Below are 24,280 nucleotides of genomic sequence, written 5' to 3' on the forward strand. Positions count from 1 at the left end.
ACTGAGAAATGGAGGTGGAGCAGAAAGACAGAATGTGTGTCACGGACATTCCTGCCAGAGGCAGTGGAGCTGTCCGTAAGCCTAAGAAAAGGCTGGGGGCTTGCCACAGCAGAAGGAAACCCACAGACTGGGAAAAGGGAAGAGGTGGGGACACTGGTGGAAGTGGAGGCATTAAAAGTAGGGTTTAACAATAAAAATACAGATTTAACAATAAAAATACAGAAAGCCCAGTTAAATTTGAATTTCAGATAAACCACAATTTTTTACTATAAGAATGTCCCATGAAATATTTGGGATATCCATATATTTTAAAAAGCATTCATTGTGTATCTGAAATTCTAATTTAACTGGGTGTACTGTATTTTATCTGGCAACCTGGTCAGAACGGCTGAGGCGCTGGGCATGTAGAGAGAAGGAGTCAGGAGAAAGGAGGACTGCCTGAGGGGGACAGCCTCCTGGCTGGGAAGGAAAGGCTTCTTCTGAATGGTACGTTTAGATCAAGGACACAGCTGCACATTTTCATCAACTCCCCGGCTCTGTGATTCTGTCACGTATGCACCTGGAATAAAGAACTGATGGGCTCTGCTTCAGGGCTCCAGGCACGTGTTGGCTTAGCAGAGAGGAAGGAGAGACCACACATCCCTACCCCCGGTTGGTGGCAAGCAGCTGAGACACCCTCAGTGGGCACTGGGGGAGCGAAGGGAGCTGTCTGGGAAGATGCTTGGCCAGAGACACAGATTCCCCTGCCCAACCTTCCCTGCTCTCAAAGGAACCTTTCAGAAACACCCTTGGGCCAGCTTTTAATGACCAGGATGATGCTTAATCGATCACTGGTATGATATACCAACGTACTTATTTATTGATATCAAAAAACGTGCCCACTCACTTCAATTTGTGGTGCACCCACGGGATTAGTTACCATTCACTGCTTTCCACTAACTGGTGGCCAGTCCCGCTCACAAGGGATGAAGGAAGGACGGGCTGTGCAGAAGCTTCAGTTGAAGCCTCTTGTCAGAAAAGTTCCACCTCAAGCTGTCCTCATCATGGCCTTGCGTTGTTGCCTTCTGAGTCTGGGCTGAGTCACGGGAGATTTTAGATAGGGTGTCTTGTTTAGGTCCATGACCACCTTTGTCTTTATGAAATATGTGGCATTTTCATCTCATATATATACACGTTTGAATCTTAAATAACTGGAGAATTTTCTCCGGGCACTTCTGGTTCTTGCTGGTTTGGTAACATTACTTCTGTAGTAATGTTCTGCTAGTAATGTTTGGGAACATTACTTCTGCTAACTTTGGTCATTTCCAGTAATTCTCTCTCTCTCTCTCTCTCTCACACACACACACACACACACACACAAGCATAATTATACACTTTAATTCCTAAATGCTTTTAATTGGTGTATCCCATATTTTACAGATATTTTTGGCTTCCAATAATAACAGTAATCAGCACTATATGTACATGTATGTCTTTATAGGTATGTAATTAAGATTAAATTATCCACTTTATTAGGTATCATCTGTTTGAATAAGTGCAAAACAAGAAAAACTATTTAAAAATTGGGTTTCTGTAACAGCAGTGTTATATAAACTGCTCTGTATTCATGCCTAACTATAGTGCAACTTAATAGTTATATCATTAAATTTATCTTCTGTTACTCCAACACTGAATGTCATTTTCTTACCTTTCGGAGCTCAGTGCCCATATTTCATGGTCATCTGCTCACACAGCCCGTCCTCTAAGTCATTCAGTAAACATTTGAGTGCCCTCCGTGACTCTGTGCTAGGTTCTGTGGCTACAAGGATGGATAATATATGATGCTCTGTCCTGATTTAACAAACTTATAATAAATAAATCATGACATAGCATGTTAGCTCCCCTTTAGACAATTTGAGAAAAACCACCATGAGGAAGTAGTGGATGATCTGGGCTTCTAAGCATGAGTAGGAGTTTTCCTCCCCCTACTAACTTTAATCCATGTGGAAAGAGACATCTTTGAATCCCCCAAGGCACACAACATAGTCTTTCTTCTGTTGTAGGTGCTGAACAAATATGCCGAGATGAATGTTTGAATTATTTTTGTCCAATCTACTTTATAAAACTCATTCTGCAAGAGGAAGGGAGTCAATTGAAAACACACACTCCCCTTATTCAGAGCAATATCCAAGTTGTCTTGTTGTTTCCTTCTTTTACTCAACAAATATTTACTGAGAGCCTTTTTTGTACCAGGCACTATCCTAGATGCTAGGGATGCTGCAGTGTGCAAACTCTTCCATTCTAGATGAGGGAGACAGATAATAAACAAGACAAATAAAACATGTATTATGTTAGGTTGTGATCAGTGTTATGAAGAAAATCAAAGCAGAGGAGAGTGGTTAGGTAGGCCCACTGAGAAGGTGAAGGAGGTGCAGGAGTTAGCCAAGAGGATATCTGGAGGAGAATTCTAAGCAGACTGAGCAGTGCATGCAAAGGTCCTGAAGCAGCAGCATGCATTCAGGGAACAGCAAGGAAGTCAGTGCGGCTTGTGTGCAGTGAGCAAGTTCAAGAGGCTGGTGTAGGGGTGCAGATCGTGGACAGTTTTGCAGCATTGTAGGAACGTGTCTTTTTCTCTGAATGAAATGGGAGGGTTTGGAGCAAAGGAGTGGTACAGTCTGTCTTACATTATAAAAAGACAGCTCTGGCTGATGTACTGGGACTAGATAGGGAGTGGGGGGAAAAGGTAGAGACAGGGAGGCTTGATAAGAAGATACTAGTCATCCAGGTGAGAGGATGGCAGCTTGGACCAGGGTGAGAGCAGTCAGTAGAGATGGTGAGGTGGGCTCATGGGCTGGGCATATTTTGATGACAATAGAGCCAACAGAATTTCCTCATGAATTGGATATAACATGTGAGAAAAAAAAAAGAAACAGAGGAATAAGAAATAGTTCCAAGGATTCGGGCTCGACAAACTGAAGGATGCAACTGACATTAACTGAGATGAGGAAGGTGCAGGCAGAGCACGTTTAGGGGTAAGGTTAGTACGCTGATCTTGGAAATGTTGAATGTAAGGTACCTCTTGGTGGAGATCCACTCAGAGCCGCACACGTGGAGAGGCTGAACATATACATTAACAATGGTTGTATTACATACAACTAGACAACTCCAGACAACTAGAGGTGGGATTTTAGACATTTCTTTCTTTCTCTTCCCCCACTTCTCATTTCCTTTCCCCCCACCCCTTGGTTCTTAAGAAGGTCTCAAAAATTTAAATGCAAGTTTTACTTCTACAATAGAAAAAAAATAAGCCAAGTTTAATTTTTAAAAACAACATGACTTATGAGCTATGGGGGAGGAATAATTGAGGATTGCTTGTATCAAAAACTTGAAATTCAAGTCCATTCAACAAGCATTCTCTGTGATCCTACTACAGGCCAGGCGCTCTGCTAGGTTCCAGGGATACCGAGATAAACAGATGTGGTTCCTGCTCTGAAGGAGCTCACAGTTCAAGAGGCTCTAGGGCCAGCCTCAGTCAGTGCTGTAATCAAGGTCCAAACTGACAACCTGGGGAGCATGAAGGAGGGAGGTAGCAGTGAGGGTGCACAAAATTCCTGTACCATAAAACCATGACCCTGGGCCACATTGAGTGTAATTTTAATGTAGGATGGAAACACACAGCAGGTGACAGATGGGTGATCAGGTCACTCTTTACTGAAACACAACACACATGCCAGGGGAAGTCCAAGGACATCTCTGGAACAGGCGAAGACCCCACCCGCTCCCTACACACGTACACCCAGGCATATGTGAGCCAGGGTCCCACTGCCATGACCGGGTAAGGCCGTGGCTTGCTGATCTACATGGGAACCTTCCAGGTAACATGGCTCCAGTCGTGCTGAGGCCCAGGCTGCAGGCGGCACTGCCCCCTTCCACACGTGGCAGTGCCTGATCACAGCTGATGTTCTTCAGCCCCTCCTGACACGCAGCAGGGAGACTTGGATGGGAGACATAAACATATGCAGTTTACGGTCGAGCTGGTGGGCAAAAGGGAACATATTAGGAGGCCAGCAGCACTTTCTGAACCTCTTGCAGGCTGGGCATAGGCTAGGTCCTTCATGCCATTTAAACCTCACAGTAACCTTAGAAAGCAGGTAGTACCAGCCTCATTTTACGAGGAAGGAAAGTAATATGGAGTACCTTACCGAAGGTCACACAGTTAGGAACTGGAATTCACACTCAGGTCTACGTGGCGCCAACGCTTGTTGTTTGTCTGACCCCTGAGCCTTTCGCCAGTGGCCAGCTCCCAACAAGAACTGACACCCAACACCTGCATGGCCTGGTTCCTGCACCTCTGCTCCTGATCTGCTCCTATCTCCCTGGCTTCTTTCTGACCCCTGAAATAGTTTCCAGTTTGAGGGGCTCAGATCTGACATATCCTTGGCTTCCTTCTTCAACCAGGATTCACACTTGCTACTTGGATTATCATGTGCAGTGGGAATTTGTCACTTATTTGGCTCTCCCACTTCAAAGTCCCATGCCATGTTCAGGGACCTCCTTATTATGGGAGTCCTGATAGGCCCCCCTTCCACTAAGAGAACTTCTAGGGCCCAAATATTCCCTCTTCCCATCATCCCCTGGAAGCAAGATGGGGACACAAGAGTTAGGCTGAGCTGACTCATTCTAACCTTCCAATGACTCACACCATCCCCCAAAACCCTAAACCTAGAATTCCACCACTAGAAGCTTTGTCCAGGGATCTGGGTTTTAGAATTTTCCCAACTTCTACAAATATAATCTGGGTCCCCATCTAGAGCGTACATCTATGGTGTTTTTTTGGTTTGTTTTTTGTTTTCTGTCTAATATCCCTATCTCCTTTAGAGCCTTTCCTTCCCATTCCATGTGGTTCAGGTTGGGCTGTCAGTCATGGTGGCCCTTCCAGGTCAATGAGATCCATCCTTCCCTAGTACGATATGCAGACCTTGGGAGAGGTAAGTGCCTTGTGAATCTAGGGCTGTCACAGCCACCTTTCCTTACATATGAAGAGACTCTGAGGAATGAAGGGAGCAGAGCTAAGAGGGGGAGAGAAAGAGAAAATCCTGATGATCCTGTTTGAGCTTCTGGATCCAGCCATAACTGAAGCTGGACAGCCACCTCTAGGTTTCTCAGCCAATACCTTGCCTATTGTATAAGCTACAATGAGTTGGGTTGCCGCCACTTGCAACTAAAGTCCTCCTATCTGCCCATTTATAACATTGACCTTCTCCCAGGGGCCTGAAAGCCTGATCTTCCTAAAGCCTGAGGAAATTGGGATGAGGGAAAGAATCTTTTTTTACATAGCAGAGAAGAGGAATTCAGAACTCAGGAAAAACAGGCAGAAGCAAAGCCAGACAGGGATTTTTAGATCTCACTCCTAATACTCCATAAGAAGCTAGCCCCTCCCAAGTGTACAGTATCTTCTGTATCCTGGAGATCTTCCCCAGGGTCTCCGAGAACCTCTCACTCTCCTCTACTCCCCGGCACAGAAAGTGCCACTCACCTGCTGCATCAACCTCTCTGCCACTCTGGGGGCAGTGAGGTCTTCTGAGGAGGCTACGCTCAGCCTCAGGAGGAGGAAGCCTCCATCCTCACCTGCAAGTTGAGAACAGTAGGAAGATGAAAATATGGGTAAGTCATTTCAGGAATCAAGATGTGAACTGTGCTACCCAGTCTCTGTCCCCACGCTGCATATGTGTGCTCACACTCATGTGTAAATGAGTCTGTGTTCACATAGGATCTTACCTCTATTCACTGCAAAGAGAAAGGATTCCTTCTCTCCAGTAACTGGACCCATCGTAGTGTCTTCCCAACAAGAGGGAAGGAAATGATGGCTAGAGGCCCCATCCACATTTGGAGAAGTCAAAAGAGTAGTGTGAGGAAGGAGAAATGAAAATGGATCTAGAATGTTCTCAAGGCCTGGATGCCCGGATGGGGCTGTTGGGAAAGGGGCCAGCCGGGGAGGAGGCTGCAGAGAGGCTGGTCTCTGAGGGGATGTCCTCAGCCAGTGCTTCCAGCTCCAGGTTGGCAGAGGTCTTTCAATCCAGCCTTCCTGACTTAGCAGCTTGTAGGCAACTTCCGTCTTTTCTTGAGCCCTAATATGCCTGCCTTTACCTGCCACATTTCAGTCATTTCTTCCTATTAGAATACTATTAGAATTGATCCAGCAATTGCACTCCTAGAAGTTTATCCTACAGAAAATGACACACATGTGAAAAATGTACTATTTACTGCAGTGCTGTTTGTCATAACAAAATACTGGAAAAGACCTAAATGTCCAAAAAGAGTCATGTACCACAATATTCATTGCAGCTCTGTTTACAATAGCCAGGACATAGAAGCAACCTAAGTGTCCATCGACAGATGAATGGATAAAGAAGGTGTGGCACATATATACAATGGAATATTACTCAGCCATAAAAAGAAATGAAATTGAGTTATTTGTAGTGAGGTGGATGGACCTAGAGTCTGTCATACAGAGTGAAGTAAGTCAGAAAGAGAAAAACAAATACCGTATGCTAACACATATGTATGGAATCTAAAAAAAAGGTCATGAAGAACCTAGGGGCAAGACGGGAATAAAGATGCAGACCTACTAGAGAATGGACTTGAGGACATGGGGAGGGGGAAGGGTAAGCTGGGACAAAGTGAGAGAGTGGCATGGACATATATACACTACCAAACGTAAGGTAGATAGCTAGTGGGAAGCAGCCACATAGCACAAGGAGATCAGCTCAGTGCTTTGTGATCACCTAGAGGGGTGGGATAGGGAGAGTGGGAGGGAGGGAGACGCAAGAGGGAAGAGATATGGGGATATATGTATATGTATAACTGATTCATTTTGTTATAAAGCAGAAACTAACACACCATTGGAAAGCAATTATACTCCAATAAAGATGTTAAAAAAAAAAAAAGACCTAAATGTCCATCCATAAAACACTGGTTAAATAAATTATGGTAAAACAAAATACTGAGAAGCCATAAAAAAGAATGGCCTTGTCTCAGAGATCTGTGTTTAACACATGCTCCATTTGCATGAAAAGGAAGATGAGAGATATTATTCTATATCTATATGATATAGTATCTATGTCTATATTATATCGATATAATATGTAGATATCTTTCATCTTCCTTCTTATGCTTCCATATGCATATTTCATGTCCAGAAGAGGATTCACAAGAAAGTGATACCATCAGTTATGTATGTAAGGAAAATTGGGGAGCTGGGGGACAGCAATGGGAGAAAGACATTTTATGGTGTACTCTTTTGTACTTACTCAATTTCAAATCATGTGAATGTATCACCTAATCAACAAATAAAAGCTTTTTAAAATAAAAATATATTAATAAATTGAGCCTTTAAAAATAAAAGCACAACAGGAGACTGAGTTTTGGAATCAAACAGACTTGGAATTCCGCTGTTACTTTTTTACCATCTTTAAATCTATTTCCTCATCTGTCAGGTGGGGTGTAAGAATACCCACCTCATGAGGTAGTTTTGAAGGTTTAGTTAGAGGAGATAACATGCAAAGCTCATACAGTAGTTTACTGCCTGGAATCAGAGAGAAACTTCAGCTGGTGCCAATGCTCACTAGCTGTGAAATATTTTTATATCACCTCTGCCTGGAATACAAAAGATATTCAGTAAGGTAGTTGTGATTAATATTTTTATCTCACCCCCCAAAGAAGGCAGTGCAAGCTGAGGATACTGCAGGGATGAGGCAGGAGGAAGGAGTGATGGGAAGTGGAGGTGAAGGCTATAGGCTGACTGGGAGCTGGGCTGACAAGGCACCTCTTCCCCAAGAAATATCTGTTGTCTTAGAGATGTAGCTTTCTTTCTTTTTTTTTTTTAAACATCTTTATTGGAGTATAATTGCTTTACATTTTTCTGTTAGTCTCTGCTGTATAACAAAGTGAATCAGCTATACATACACATATATCCCCATATCCCCTCCCTCTTGAGCCTCCCTCCCACCCTCCCTATCCCAGCCCTCTAGGTCATCACAAAGCACGGAGCTGATCTCCCTGTGCTATGCGGCTTCTTCCCACTAGCTATCTATTTTACAGCTGGTAGCGTATACATGTCCACGCCAGTCTCTCACTTTGTCTCAGCTTACCTTTCCCCCTCCCCGTGTCCTCTAGTCCATTCTCTAGGTCTGCGTCTTTATTCCTGTCCTGCCCAGACATGTAGCTTTAGACTCCCAAACCTTTGCCCAATTTATTTATTTATTTTAAGTCACCATTTACGGCACCAATCCCAGCAAGTGCATCCAGTGAGCTCCATTTTCATGGGGTCCCAGCTGCTCAGAGGGCAGCAATTTGGGCCAGATGCCCATATGGTATGGCCCTGGCTGAACCAGAAGCATTCAGATAATGAGGGCTGTGTCTTTTAAGTAAAATTTGGGTCCTTGCCTGGTGCACAGTAGTTACTTAACAGTCAACTCCGTAGAATGGCAGAGATGGAAAGGACTTCACTGCAACCTCCTCCAGCAACTGGTGGAGTAACTGAGGCCCAGAGAGGGAGAGGGAACTGTCCTAGGTCACTCAGGTTGTTAAGGGCAGAGACAAGATCCCAAACCATTTCTCCACACTTTTTCCATACACCACCTTAATTCTGCTCGTTACTGATTTTGGCAAGAACCACTAGAAGATCATGAAGAGGTGACATCAGAGACAGGGCTCAGAATAGGCCCCCAGAGCCTTCCTTTCTCCCTACTCCCTAAACATGCAGACTCCAAACCCCAAATCCCCAAAAATCACACATGGGGGAAGCTGCTCACCTGCACTAACATCTGTCAGACTTGTCTGAGCACTGGTGGGCGTGACTGTTGAGGGCTTCCCTCCAGCTGTGCTGGCTATCTTCAAGGTCTTTGCTGAGGCTGTGGTCTTGGCTAAGGTGATGTTTGTTTCTTGACTGCTGTTGGCCGTAGCCGGATGGACAGAAGGAAGAGGGCTCCTGCTGTTGGGGGCGGGCACACTGAATGTGATGTCAGTGGTAGAAGTCTCTGTGGGGGTAGAGCTCATGATGGTAGTCACTTCAGACAGGCTGTAGACCGTAGCTGAGAACCCAGCAGGGGAAGTCACCTCGCCTACTGTTGACGCAGTCCCTGTGGAGATTGTCACTGCTCCTGAGACCTCGGTGTGGCTTGTTGTCTCAACAGAGAGGGATGAGTTTTCTTCCAACAGGTTCACGCTAACTGTCACCAAGGTTCCACTGGGGGCCGTGGCCCTGGCGGCTGTTGTTTCCATTTCTGTGGTGCTACTGATGGTGAGTGTGATGTCAGGTGTGGCTGATTCTGTGGCGCTGGCTGCTGACAAGGTCTCAGCAGAGGCTGTGGTCCTGGCGAGGTGTGATTTTGCTTCAGTGGAGTCAGGCAAAGCGGATGTCTCGGGGGTAGACAGGGCCTCTCCTCTCGTGGGGCTGCGATCTGTGTCTGAGGTCCCAGGGATGCTGGCAGTTGCTTCCATTTCTGTAACACTGCAGTCGATCACCTCGATGTTGCTGATGTTGTAGGTAACCAAGGCTTTAGCCAGAGCAGCGATGTCAGGTGACAGGGCTTGTGAGGCGGTGATGGCTGGAACTGAGCTGTCAGAGGAAGCGCTGCTCTCCGAGGACAAGGCCTCGGCTTCTGTAGCGGTGTGAGCTAATTTCAAGAAGTCTACCGTGATTCTCTTTGCCTCTTCAGAGCTGTCGAAATTGCAAAGGGTGTCAAAGGCGGCTTTCGAGAGCTCAGTGCCTGTGACGGTCTCAACTGTGGTCATTCCACGTCCCGTGGGGCTGCCGCTTGTGGCTGATGTCTCCATAGGAGTGGTGATCACAGCCGAGGACTTGGAAGGCATTATTTTTATGAGGGCCATGGTCTTGTTTTCCCTGTTCTCTGCTACTGAAATGGTGCTGCCTGGGAGGAAGGTCGTACCAGAGGTCTGGGTGCTTAGGGTTTGAGTTTCCAAAGAGATACGGTTTGACATAGAGGTCTCAGTGAGGTCAGTGGTCTGGAAGACTCCCTCTGAGCTCATCCTGACCCCTGGAGTCACAGCAGGCACTTCCGTGTGGCCTGGGTCACTGGTGCTGGGGCCTGTATTGGGTAAGACCAACTTTGTGAGCTATGAGTCCCAGGGCACTGACTTCACACAAGCTCTTGTGCTTATGCCCTGGGCACTGCTGGGAGGAAGGTGGGGAGGGAGACTGCTTTTACCCTATTTTTCATCTATATATTCAAGGAAGAGGAGGCACTATTGGGAAGATCAGGCCCATGTGGCAGCCACGGTACTGGGATTGCCCTGACTGATGTCCTCTGATGGCCCACATGAGGCAAGCAATCCCCAGAATCTAGTTGATTATTGGTCTGAAACCATCCGAGTGAATGTGTAGGGCCAGGATCCAGCTTCAAGGGGGAGCAAAAAAGGCAGAAGACCCAAGTGAGCCAAGAACTGCAGAGCAGGGACCATGACTCTTAGAACTTTCTGGAAGAATCTTGTCACTTTTTTTTTTAATGTTTATTTATTTTCTTATTAGTCATCCATTTTATACACATCAGTGTATACATGTCAATCCCAATCTCCCAATTCATCACACCACCACCCCCTTGTCACTTTCCTATCAATTCTTTTCTCATCCAGTGACTGTTTCCCCATGGAAGTAAAACACTTCAACCACAAGAAACGTCTGTGGTTTTGTGTTGAGAGGTAGCTGCGGGGATTGGAGGAGAGGAATTTCCTGGACAGTGTGGGTGATGGCCGCTGCAAAAGAGGGAAGCAGGCAGAGCCCCCGGGGCTCTAGCAAAGGAAAAGGGCAAGCTGTCCACCTGCTCAAGTCTCTCCTGAACGCGGGCCTTAGACGGCAAGGATGGAACCCCAGAACGCCAGAAATGATGAACCCAGCGTCTTCCACAGGAAACAGGGAGCCAGGTGAAGCAAAACTGTACTTTTTAGAAAGAAGCTGCTAGCGTGTCTCCCCAGGGCAGGATGTCTCTGCTCACTGGACCGACACTCTGAGGTCGTGTGAGTGGAGGGCCAGCAGGCACGTATTGCCCGGGGGAGGCTACAGCAAATATTTAGGAGCTGACAAGGGTGCCTCTCCTGTCTACAGAGGGAGAGGGGCTCTCTCTGTATGGAGGCCATGGTGCCTCTTGAGGAGGGTTGCCAGATTTAGCAACTAAAAATCCAGGATGCCCAGTTAAATTTGAATTTGAATTTCAGATAAACAAGGAATTATTTTAATGACAAATTCTTTTAGTATGTGTATTTCTCATGTAATATTTAAGACATACTTATACTGATAAACTTATTACCTGAAATTCAAATTTAGGTGGACACCCTGTATTTTATCTAGTAACCCTATTCTTGGAAGGAAAAGATGAAAATATAACCACCCTTTTTCAGGGTTCTTATGGTTTAAGATGGTCTTTCCTGAGACCTACTGGCCCCAAAGTACCCAAGGGCCCAAAGGAGGGCCAGGACCATTTGGTCACCTCTACCTAGGGTGTCAGGACAGGTCCTCGGCTTGTCCTCTTGTGTCTCCCATTGGATAATGAAGCATCACTGGGCCAGGAGGCAAGAGACTGGCTTCTAGTCCCAGATGTGTCGCCTACCAGCTCTGGAGTCTGATGATTTACTGGTGCAAATACTGACTCTGTCCCCCACCAGCAAGGGTCTCATATCTGCCTTGCTGTGGGGGTGAGGACCAGAGGGGAAGGGGAATGGGGAAGCCCTTACATTCCAAAGCCTGCAGGGGGTTATTAAGCATCCCTCCCTGACCACGTCCTTTCAAGGAGTCACCTGAGAGCACACAACCTACTTTCATATAGCGAGAGTTTCAGGCTGTACCCACATGAGGATTAGGTGGTCATGGCACTCGCTCTCATTACCTGTTCAGTGCGGTCTACCTACACACACAAACCACGCTTTTACAGAAATATACTTGCTTCTCTCCACTTCAAAGCCCGAGATAGTTCTCTGAGCCTCTCAGTCCCCACAGGTGGAGGCAGAGCCCTGCTGCGGCTGCCCACACAGCCTGAAGTTCAAGCTGTGGGGTCTGACCACTGACCTCCCCTCACACATTTTCTTCCTTTCTTGGGAGCCTTGCGGGGTCATCTTGCGGTGAAACCTCCTCATGCTTCCCAAACCCATAGCCTCTTAATCTCTGGGGCCCTCACAACCCCCCACCCAACTCTCTTACCCACTGGCAGTCTTCTCAAACAGAGCAAAGCCCACCCTGGCTCTTTACAGCTCTAGAATGCTGCAGCTCTCCTGACCCATTCCTCAAATCAAACTGGTAGAGAGGAAAACATCTGGACTTTGGACTCTGAGTTCGAGTCCTGTCTCTGCTGCTTGCTCTGCTGCTTACCAACCTTGTGACCCGGCCAATTCTCCCAGCTCCAAGCCTACATTTTCCCATCTGTGGAATGGAGCTGGGGTACCTATTTCATAGGATTGTGAACATTACATTAAATTAAATGTCAAATGTGCAGCACAGGACTTCCCTGGTGGCGCAGTGGTTAAGAATCCGCCTGCCAATGCAGGGGACGTGGTTTCGAGCCCTGGTCTGGGAAGATCCTACATGCTGTGAAGCAGCTAAGCCCGCAAGCCACAACTACTGAGCCCACGTGCTGCAACTACTGAAGCCCACACGTCTAGAGCCCGTGCTCCGCAACAAGAGAAGCCACCACAATGAGAAGCCCGCGCACAGCAACGAAGACCCAACGCAGAAAGAAAAAAAAAAAAAGTTAGAAAAAAAAATGTGCAACGCAAGCCTGGTAGATCATGAGTGCATGCAGGAGGCAGTGTGGTCTAGGGGTTATGTATGTGTGGAATAAAAGCCTGGCTCTGCAGACAAGTTACTTAATCCCAGTAAGAAGCCTCAGTCTCCTCTCGGTGGGTGGGGGGCTGGACGAGAGTAAGAATGAGAATTGTATCTCTCTCACAGGGTTAACTGTGAGGATGAAAAGGATAGTGATGGCTGAGTAGAGTTGCCTGTGCTATACAGTGGGTTCTCATTAGTTAGCTATTTTATACATAGTATCAGTAGTGTATATATGTCAAAATGTCATCAAACTGTATATATTGTGTTACAACTGTTTTCATTCAATAAAACGTTATGGGTATATCCATGTCAAAAAAAAAAAAAGTGATGATCACAAAGAAAAAAAAAAAAAGATAGTGGTGGGAGTATATGGGAAATCCCTGTACCTTCCTCTCAATTTTGCAGTGAAGCTAAAACTGCTCTGAAAAATAAAGTCTTAAAAGATAACGCATGGTAATGATGTGTCAGTGTAGCTTCCTCAATTGTAATACATGTACCTCTCTTGTGAGGGATGTTAATAGCAGAGGAGGCTGTGGGGAGGTGGGCAGAAGATACACAGGAATCTTTGTACTTTCTGCTCAATTTTGCTGTGAACCTAAAACTGCTCTAAAAAATAAAGTCTATTTTTACAAGAGATAATGCAAGTGACAAGCCTCGCACAGTTCCTATTACAGATCAATGTTCATTCTCTTCTTTCATAAAAGCCCTGCCTCTCTCAGAATCCACCCTCCACAAGCAGCCTGTGACAGTCAGACTTTTCACACAAAAATGGGTTTTTGAAGGAAATCCATGCTAGAAAATAAACTTGGAGGAGAAAGAATCTTGTCAAGCCACATTCTTAGGCTTTAATCAGATTTATCTCCAGCCTGCACCTCCCTGACCCCCACAGTCTCCCCGCCCCACGTACTCACACCCTCACAGGCATAAAGACAAACCCACAGCAACCTCACGTTTGTATGGACCGCAGAGTCCCACGTGCTTAAGCTGACCCAGTGCCGTTGCATACTATCAGCCATAGTAATACTTCATGTATAGCTTTATGGTTGATGAAAACTAACCCGAGAGAGCTACCCTCACCCACAAAGGGCTGCAGTACAGAAGCTCCCACCCAGAGTCAGGAGAGAAGCCCACAGGCACCCTCTGGCCTCCTTACCTGCAGAGCTCCTAGGAGCCCCAGCCACCCAGCAGAAGAAGAAAAGGGGCAGAGCCAGGCCCCAGAGAAAGCCCATCCTAGCTGGGGCTCCGGCCACCATTGCCCAGCAGATCTGCCCACTGCCTCTTGCTGCCACCTTTTCCTGCTTGCTCAACCCGTGGAGCAGGGGCGGGCCACCTGCTTAGGTGTGGCTGGGTAGTTTCCAGGAGGTAACCAGGTGATCACAAGTGCACAGGGTGAGAGCTGGCAGGTTGTGTGTCAGGGCTGACGGGGAGCTAACCCTCCTGCCCCCCTTGCCCACTGACACCCCCCTCTCTGAAGTTTGGTTTGAAGCTATGGAATCATTTCCACAGTGATATTCATCCCCTGGGTCCTGTAGGCAGGGAGGCCATGGAAGATGGTGTTTCACACACATTTCCCCCTTCCCATAGCCTTTCCCCCCTCCCTCTCCCCCTGTGCATGGGGCTTTGACTTCTACTTAGAGAAACATGGGTTTTATTCCTAATTCTAGACTTACTAGCTCTATAATCTAGAGCAAATTGAAGAACTTTCTGAACCTCAACCTCCTGATCTGTAAAATGGGCATAATCCTTACCTCACTGGGCTGTTTCATGAGGCTCACATGAGATAAAAAGGTTCTAACAGTGCCTGCTACATACTTGGTGCTTGTTGAAAACATATACATTTTAGGTGCTCAATAAATGAGTGAAGGCTCTGATGTCCACTCAGATCCTCAAGCAACAGAGAGAAGGAACAGCCCCCTGAGGTCTGCAGGAGACAGCTCTCCAGTGTGGGGCAGGACTCTGATTCCTAACATCCTTCCATCTTTACATCCTGTGATCCTGCATCCCAGCCAGAGGCAGGATCATGTCTTGGGCCAGACTGGAGGTGTGGGGTAGGAAGAGCACAGCTGGGAGAAGGGAAAGTGTAAGTGTGCTGGTCTGAGTCCCCAGGCCTGGGAGGAGGGACACTGAGGGTGATTACTTAGGGAACCTTGGGGATTTGGCCACAAGACGGGGAATGAGGTTGCAGAATGTATTTCCAAATGCCCTAGTGAAGAATCTTATCCCCTCAAAGGGTCAAGGACATAAGCTGTTATGGCCACAGCCAGTGGCCAGACAAGGTATCTTGGGGATTTCAGGGCAAGAGTTTTGTGAATAAAGCAGCTCCAGAGTAGAGGAAAGCTTGCTGAACAGGTGTCAGAAAAATCACAAAATCTCACAGCTGGAAGGAAATTTAAAGTGGAATCAGAAGGTCTAGGTTTGGAACTTCCCTGGTGGTGCAGTGGTTAGGAATCCGCCTGCCAATGCAGGGTAACACAGGTTCGAGCCCTAGTCCGGGAAGATCCCACATGCCGCGTAGCAACTAAGCCCGTGCACCACAACTACTGAGCCTGTGCTCTAGAGCCCGCGAGCCACGGCTACTGAGCCCGCATGCCACAACTACTGAAGCCCGCGCGCCTGGAGCCTGTGCTCCGCAAAAAGAGAAGCCACCGCAGTGAGAAGCCCGTGCGCCACAACGAAGAGTAGCTCCAGCTCACTGCAACTAGAGAAAGCCCGCGTACAGCAACAAAGACCCAACAAAGCCAAAAATAAATAAATTTAAAAAAAAAAGGTCTAGGTTCTGTTTCCAGCTCCTTCCTTGGTAGTGGCCCAAGAACTCTGTGCAATCTTGGACAAGTTATTTGCCTTCTCTGGGCCTCTGTCAATAAGACCTCTGAGGTCCTCTTGGCCATGAAGTCTGAGGTCCTGCGTTTGGTGTGAGCCACTGTCTTCTAGAACTCCACCCTCCGTTGGGATAAAGGGCTCTGTGGTCTGGAAGGAGAAGGGAGTCATTCTAGGGCACGGGGGTGGGATGAGGGGAGGAAGACTCTATGAGAGGAGACTGAGGGGTCCATCTGGGACACAGCCCAGCACTTGGGGTCAAGGATTTTGGACCCCAGTTCCAGCCACACTGTTAATCTGTATAGTACTCCTGCCAGGCTGAGCCCTTCCACCCTCCCATTCAACCTCAGTCCTTCACTTTATAAAATGGGAGAATGGATTTCCCCTTGGGGGGTGGGTAGGTGGGGAGAGGAGGCCCCAGGGCCATAGCAGTGACCTGAATTCTGTTTGACCCGATCTAGTAATGAGTGATCTGGTGTGACTCTTCACCCTTGAGAAGACAGAGGAGAAATCCAGAAAGAATGCAACTCCTTTGAGCTGCCTCCCTCCCCTCCTGGCCCACCTGTCAGCCCCACCCTAGCGGGGAAAGGGACTTCCTCATTCTAGCAGCCAGTGGCTTAATCTACAGACCGAGGTACTCCAGGTGCCCTTGCACCCCCACCACAGACTTCCCTTCTCCATTTCCTTTCTCTTTTCATCCTCTAAGTGATCAACAGCTCAGCTCTAGCCCAGATGTCTACGATGAGATCTAACCAGGAACCTGCTAGAAGGGAATCCTGGCTGAGTGCTTTCCTGGGTTTTGCTGAATTTTGTCTGGTCCATCTTCCCCTGTATCTGGGGAATTTCCAAGCCTGGACACATGACTGTTGTTCCTGGGGGCATAATAGTCTTATCCAGAAAGTTCCTGGACATTTTGTTCAGCCCAACTCAGCTCTCACCCTGAATGAGCATAGGAGGCTAGTTTGATTAATTTAGCAGACATATAAGGAGCACCTACTAGATGCCAGACACTGTTCTAGGCACCCAGGATACAGCACTGAGTAAAACAGATCCCTGCCCTCACGGAACTAACTTCCCAGTGAAAGGAGATGGCAAACATTAATACGTGAACAATATAGGGATGAATATTATGGAAAAAAGAAAAAAAAAAAGACAGGTAAGAAGAATCTGGTGTGTGTGGCGTGGAGAGGTGAGGGACAGATTAAAGTATCAAATAGCACCATGGGATCTGAGCAATGATTCCAAGCTGGTGAGAAAGTTAGCCAAGTGGATACGTGGGGAAGAACACTCCAGGCAGCGGAAGTGCTAGAGCAAGATCCAGAGACCTAAGGCAGGACCTAGTTCAAGAAGCACAAAAGAGGGCGTGTGGCTGGAGCCACGTGAGAGGGCAGAGTTGGGGGGCAGGGGAGCAGGGTGATAAGGCATAGGTGACAAAGGGCCTTGCCAGCCTTGGGCGCTGGGTTCTTGGAGTGAGGTGGGAGCAGCCCCTGGGGAGTTTTGAGCAGAGGAGTGACGAGTTCTAACTTGGGTTTTAGAAGGACCACTCTGGCAGCTGTGGGCTGGAATAGAAACTGGAATAGAGTTGGGAGGATTTTGCCCTAGTCCAGGTAAGAGATGAGGGTGGCTCTGACCATAGTGGTACCAGAGGAGGTTGGAGTTGGTCAGATTCTAGATATATTTTGAACGTAGAGCCAACATGACTTCCTACCAGATCGGTGTGGGCTGTCAAAGGAAGAGAAAAGTCAAGAAAACTACAGACTTCTCAGCCTGAACAAATGGAAGGATGGAGTTGTCACCAGCGCCATTTGGGTCTGTGTTTGTTGGGAGGAAAAACTTTTTCCTCTTCCAACCTGGGTCCAGTGACTGGAGGCCTGCAACTTAACTAAGAAAAGACAGATGAACAGGAGAAAAGACAAAGTTTATTTACACGTGCACCAGGGAGTTGCTTAGTAATGAGTAACTCACTGAATAACCAGAGACAAAAGTTTCTCCACCACACTTAACAAAGGCATGGGGCTTAGGACCTCTGTGGGAAAATGTGGAAGGTTCTATTGGCAGTCTGTCTCCACGGCAGCTAAAATTGGCCGGAAAATCCCTTGGAGGGAGATTTATGGCAGCTGTATTTTTAGAAGGCTCTGTTTTAGTCAGATAACGGAAGTTCAGATAACATTTCTTTCTGCATCTTCTGTAGGTCAAATGTTTCCTCTTTAAAACAATCTTTATACCAACTCTGGGGGTCTGAGTGGGTCCCCACAGGTTCAAAATGTGTAGATAAGGAGAGATGGTGGGAATCATTTAAGTCTGCAAAGCCCTGAGAATGGACCCCTCCATACCCTAGCCCCTATTTCCTTGGGTTGTAGCATAGAAACCTCTATGGCTGATTCTATGCACATTTAACAGTGTTTACGACAGCAGCAGGTTTCCGTTTTTCCTCTGGTTGAACCAATGGGGAAGCACACAGGGTGGCAGCTGGGAGACAAGCACCCCTGGGCCCGGTGATCATGGCCCCAGGAGGGGAGGCTGAGCTTTGTTCCAGGGCCCTGCTGGCACCGAGTGGGGGAGGAGCTTCAGGGAGGCGTCAGGCCGTCTTCTTGAGTCCCTTCATGGAGATGGAGAGGGGCTGGTTTGGAGAAGCTGCCAGACCTAATGAGCAGTAAGCGAAGGCCTGTTGCCTCTCCAGCTAATTTACATTTCCCCAAATAACCGCTCTCTCTTGTTCATCCACCAAGAACCAGGCCCTTCCACAGCGGCCCTGCAAGGCAAGCTCTAGGACACAGATGAGGAAAGGGAGGCGCGGAAAGGCTCAGAAGACTGAAGGCTTGAGGTCAGCCAGGATTTGAACCCAGGTCTATCTGGCTCCCAAGTCCAAGCTCTTTCCATCGCGCTATACTGCCTTTCTTTCTGCCCAACGCTGTAATAGGCTAGGGTGGGGGCTGAGAGCTCTCCTCCAGTGCTGCGCAGAGAGCTGGACAGGTCAGGGCTGAAGCCGGGACACAAAAGGAAAATAAAGAACAGAGGATGATTTAGGGCAGAGAGCAGCAAACCACAGTCTGTGGACCAAATCTGTCTTGCTGCCGGTTTTTGGTATAGATCACAAGTTAAGAATGTTTTTTACATTTTTATACGGTTGAAAAAAGTCAAAAGAAGAATATTACTTCATGACACATGAGAATTATATGAAATTCAGTGTCAGTGTTCATGGGCAGGAACCCTGGCTTCTACCCTAAAACCGTGGCTGCAACAGTGCTGCGCCCAGCTCAGGCTCTTTGCCCCCTTTGGTATTTGCTCCTTGACTTTGGGGCTTGGAGGCCAGGGAGGCAGGAGCAGGTTGCCAGCCACCCCTTCTAGGAGCATCTCCAGGGCACTCACCATGCTTTGCATCCAGTCTAGATTGCTTCTGGCAGGGCTTGGGCGGGTTCTCCTTCCTCAGCACCACCTGCAGCACCATGCTGATAGTTTGAGGAGCAGAAAAACACAGGTGAAAGATCCTGTCCTCATCCCTGCCTCCCACCCCCTGCTGCTGCCCAATACCCCTAGCACCTCTCTGCAGACTCCTGTCTGCCCTCAGAAGTCTACATGGGACAGGTCAGGAGGCATCTGTACTGCAAGAGAAGCGGGGACAGTTAGGTGCAACACAGCCACCCTATTTCCCCACCCTATTCCCCAGTCACCAACAGCTGAACCTCTCCTTGTGGGACCTGCAAAAGTGGCTCAGAGGGGAGCAGCAGGTGGCAAGGAGCAGTGGGGAAAGAAAGCGGGGAGGAATGTGTAGGCACTTTTGATATGAAATGGACAGAATGCCAGGATCTTGGGATGTCAGGGACCTTAGAAGCCATCCAGTCCACACCCTGGCCTTGGCCTAAAGTACATGCAAGGGGCTTGCCTCTGTCAATCACAGCATCCAGCTCTGCTGGGGGTGGAATGGAGCCTGCATGTGAGTTACCAGTGTTGCAGAGGGCACGGTGATCCAGGCAGCGGTCTGGTACCACATGGCAGAATTCATCACAGTAGCAGCTTCCTCTCCTGCAGTGGTGATCCATTCCAAGGCAGCAGAGGGGCTGGGGTTGGGAGCAGCTGCCTGGAGACAAAGGGACATTAAAAAGAGACAGGGCTTCCCTGGTGGCGCAGTGGTTGAGAGTCCGCCTGCCGATGCAGGGGATACAGGTTCATGTCCCGGTCCAGGAAGATCCCACGTGCCGCGGAGCGGCTGGGCCCGTGAGCCATGGCCGCTGAGCCTGCGCGTCCGGAGCCTGTGCTCTGCAACGGGAGAGGCCACAACAGTGAGAGGCCCGCATACCGCAAAAAAAAAAAAAAAAAAAAAAAAAAAAAATGAGAGAGACAGATTTAACAAATGGTGCTGGGACAACTAGATATCCATATGCAAAAGAATGAATTTGGACCTCTACCTCACACCATATATAAAAATTAACTGAAAATGGATCACAAATCTAAATGTAAGAGTTAAAACTGTAAAACTCTAGATATTGTCATGACCTTGGATTAAGCAGTAGTTTTTCAGGTATGACACCAAAAGCATAAGTGACAAAAGAAAGAATAGATAAAGTAGACTTGATCAAAGTTTTGGGCTTCTAAGGATACTATCAAGAAAGTGAAAAGACAACCCATGGGATGGGAAAACATCTGCAAATCATATATGCAATAAGAGAATTTTATTCAGAATATGTAAAGAACTCTCACAAACTCAACAACATAAAAAGACAAATAACCCCATTTTAAAATGAGCAAAGAATATATCCAAAGAAGATACACAAATGGCCAATAAGCACATAAAAGGGTGCTCAACATCACTAATCATCAGGAAAATGCAAATTAAAATCACAATGAGTTACCACTCCACATCCACTAGGATGGCTAAAAACAAAAACAAGTGTTGGTGAGGATGTGGAGAAATTGGAACCCCACACATGGCTAGCAGAAGTGTAAAATGGTGCAGCCACTTTGAAAAATTGTTTGGCAGTTCCTCAGAACGTTAAATGTAGAGTTACCATATGACCCAGCAAATCCACTTCTGGGTATATACTTAAAAGAATTGAAAATATATGTTCACATAAAATCCTGTACATAAATGTTCATAGAAACATTATTCATAATAGCAAAAAAGTGGAAATAATTCAAATGTCCATTAACTGATGAGAGGATAAAACAAAATATGGAATTTCTATACAATGGAATATCATTCAGCCATAAAAATGAATGAAATGCTGATACATGCTACAACATGGATGAACCTTGAAAATGTTATGCTAGACGAAAGAAGTCAGCCACAAAAGGCCATGTATTATATGATTCTGTTTCTGTGAAATGTCTAGAGCAGGCAAATCCACAGAAAGTAGATTAATGGCTGCCAGGGGTGGGAGGTGTGGTGAATAAGGGTGTGACTGTTAATGGGTACGGTGTTTCTTTGGGAGGTGATGAAATGTTCTAAACTTAGGTAATAGTGTTGGTTGCACAACTCCGTAAATATAGTAAAAACCATGAATTGTATATTTTAAAAGGATGACTTTTACATTATGTGAATTGTATCTCAATAAAGTTGCTATTAAAAGGAAAGAGACAGGACTTCCCTGGTGGCGCAGTGGTTGGGAGTCCGCCTGCCGATGCAGGGGACACGGGTTCGTGCCCCGGTCTGGGAAGATCCCGCATGCCGCAGAGCGGCTGGGCCTGTGAGCCATGGCCACTGAACCTGCACATCCGGAGCCCGTGCTCCGCAACGGGAGAGGCCTCAACAGTGAGAGGCCCATGTACCGCAAAAAAAAAAAAAAAAAAAAAAAAAAAGGAGAGAGACAGAGCTAAGAGAGAAGAGTGAGCAAGAAGAGAGACAAAAAGAAGAGTGTGACAGGGGAGTGACAGCAAGGAAGACACAGAGGCAATAGAGAAAACGACAGAAGAGTTGTGAGAAGAGGGACGTAGAAAAATCCCACAAAGTTAGAGGAAGTTCTCCAAGGTCGCTATTCACAAAACAGTTTCACCAACCCCAATTCCTACCATTTCCCCAAGGTGCTCAACTCAATTATTATTATTTGTTTTTTCAATTTATTTATCTTATTTTATTTTTGGGTGCACTGGGTCTTCGTTGATGCACACGGGGCTTTCTCTAGTTGCAGTGAGACGGGGCTACTCTTCGTTGCGGTGCCTGGGCTTCTCATTGCGGTGGCTTCTCTTGTTGCGGAGCACAGACTCTAGGTGCACAGGCTTCAGTAGTTGTGGCTTCCGGACTCTAGAGCCCAGGCTCAGTAGTTGTGGTGCACGGGCTTAGTTGCCCCACAGCATGTGGGATCTTCCCGGACCAGGGCTCAAACCCGTGTCCCCTGCATTGGCAGGCAGATTCTCAACCACTGCGCCACCAGGGCAGCCCTCAACTCAGTTATTATCTGATCATTCCTTATCCACTACAAGATGAAGGGGTTCATCTTCTTTAAGACATTAGGAAAACAAGACATTGGCAGATAGGGACGGTGGCCCAGGTAACCTGGTGAGTTTTTGGCTCAGGTCAGAAGGGGCCCCAGGTACTCTCATGCCCAGCACTCTCAATGTTGTTTTCCCTTTACTTTACCTTGACCTTCCCAATTGCCTCTGTTAGGTTAGCACCTGCCTGGGGCTTTGTTTAGGCATAAGCCTGACGACCTTCCAAAGTTGAAAGGATCAGTAGGGAGCGGGCCTCTGAGGGGATGCGGGGCCAGGTGTGGCTAACCCAGCCTGTTGTGGAAACAGGGGCCAGCAGGTAGGTGTCTGGTGAAAGGCGGGCAGCGGCCCAGGGAGGTCAGATCTCTCAAGGTGATGGTGGGCTGGGCTGGAATGGTGGCCTCTGAGTTTGGTCTGGCTTCTGCATGTTCTACTCAGGAGCCTCCTGCAAATGATCAGTTTCCATTCTCATATCATCCCCCTTCCCAAGTGCCTGGTTCAGTGTCAGGTTGTCACCAAGACCAGGAAACGATCAAAGGATTGGAGCCGGCAAAGAGCCCCAGGGACCATCCAAATGAGGGCTGTACCCCATTTGGGGGTCAGAGATCAAGTCAGTGGTCATGACCAGCATTTATTTTAACAGTTTGGGATGGAGTGGAATGGAGTGGAGTGGAATAGGATAGGATAGCATAGGATAGGATAGGATACAAAATATCTACATATATTGTATATTGTATATAGAAGTGTAAGTTGCTTGGGGTTCTTTCTGAAATTTTTGTGTTTTTCCGTATATGTATGTAAGTATTGGATCACAGTGTAAAATATCTCTATTAATGTGGACTGTGGCCAGAAAAGTTTGAAAGACACTGATCTAAAAGTGGAAAAGCAGTGTTCACAAGCAGTGATTGGGTGACAGAGCTGGGAGTGGAACCAGCAATTTTGACTTTCCCCTTGCTTTTTCCACCACATCAGGATCAGGGCTTTTTCTTTCAAAAAGCCTTTGGTTGCACTTGCCACTGCTCTGGGCCATTCTCTAAAGATCCTGCATATTCCTGCTTTTGAGCCTTTAGTCAAGCTGTTTCCTCTGATTGGAAGGCCCTTCCCTCTCATAGCCACTAGAAGAAAACATTCTTATCCTTCAAGGTCATGATTAAATTCAACCTTCCCAGGGTTGCTAACGAACCAGCTTGTTATTTTGAGAGTGACAAATGAAGAATCATTTATCCAGTCTTTCCACACAAACCAAATAGTTGACAAGGGAAAGGTCTTCTTTATAGAAGAACTCCAGCTAACAAATGCAGAATCAATGGGAGAATTAGAAAACCACCATATGGCAATCCTTAATGAAAAACTGGATCTAGGTAACAATCATCAGTGGAAGCTAAAACCATTAGAGAAAGGTCGAGGGGGAACTTTTATAATGGACCTACAAACGGATGCGTCTGGCTGATCAAGTTTAACACCAGTAGAAGTGAGATGACTAGACATTGCCTGTCTCCTTCTCCATGCAATAGGTAGTACATAGCCTCACCTACAGAATATACTTACCAAAAGAAATGAACCTTAACTACCAGATTTCAGGAAATGCAAGGGACAGAAGGGCACCCACAAGGATCCAGTCAGACAAATCCAGAATTCAGGACAGTCTACAGGACAAATGACCTGGTTTCTTCAACAAATAAACAGCATGAAAAAAAAAGGAAGAGCTGATATAGATTTAAAGAGACTTAAGAATATAACAGCTAAATGTATGTGTGGACCTTGTTTGGATCCTGATTCGAATAAGCCAGTTGCAAAAAGGACTTTTTGATAGTTGGAGAAGTATGCACACTAATAGGTATTAAATGGTAGTAATTATTTTAATTATTTCAGCTCTGATAAGGTATTGTGGTTATATATATTTTTTAATATGGTGGATAAGAATTTGGTGTTGATAATTTTCACGCGAGCCAATAGGTCCATTGGGTTCATTTAACTATCCCCTCTACATTTGTGTGTTTCAAATTTTCCATAATAAAAATTTTTTTTAAATAAATTTGATCTATCCTGAGAGGCCTTCCTACATCCCCCCAGCTGGGACGTAGGTATTAACTACATTTACTGGGATTAACTTTTTCCTCTTACTTTAAAAATCTATTGATTTCGATTTCTAACATAGCATTAATCCCTGTCTCCATTATTGTTACGATCTTCTTCCTGAAGGTGTGTTTATCTGCCTTCCTACCA

At 46.7% G+C, this 24,280-nt stretch overlaps 1 protein-coding gene across 1 annotated transcript; it reads right to left on the reverse strand.

Moving 5' to 3' along the window:
• Nucleotides 1–3,507: 3,507 nt before the first annotated feature.
• MUC20 (mucin 20, cell surface associated) lies at nt 3,508–19,079 on the reverse strand (the record flags this gene model as incomplete). The annotated part of the gene is made up of 4 exons (XM_082655311.1): nt 3,508–3,543; nt 5,516–5,607; nt 8,793–9,911; nt 19,001–19,079. The coding sequence occupies 4 exons, from the start codon at nt 19,077–19,079 to the stop codon at nt 3,508–3,510; spliced, it is 1,326 nt and encodes a 441-aa protein (XP_082511437.1).
• Between the last annotated feature and the right edge of the window lie 5,201 nt (nt 19,080–24,280).

The sequence above is a fragment of the Grampus griseus genome (assembly GCF_964374135.1).
Source record: "Grampus griseus genome assembly, chromosome: 5".
Lineage (NCBI taxonomy): Eukaryota > Metazoa > Chordata > Mammalia > Artiodactyla > Delphinidae > Grampus > Grampus griseus.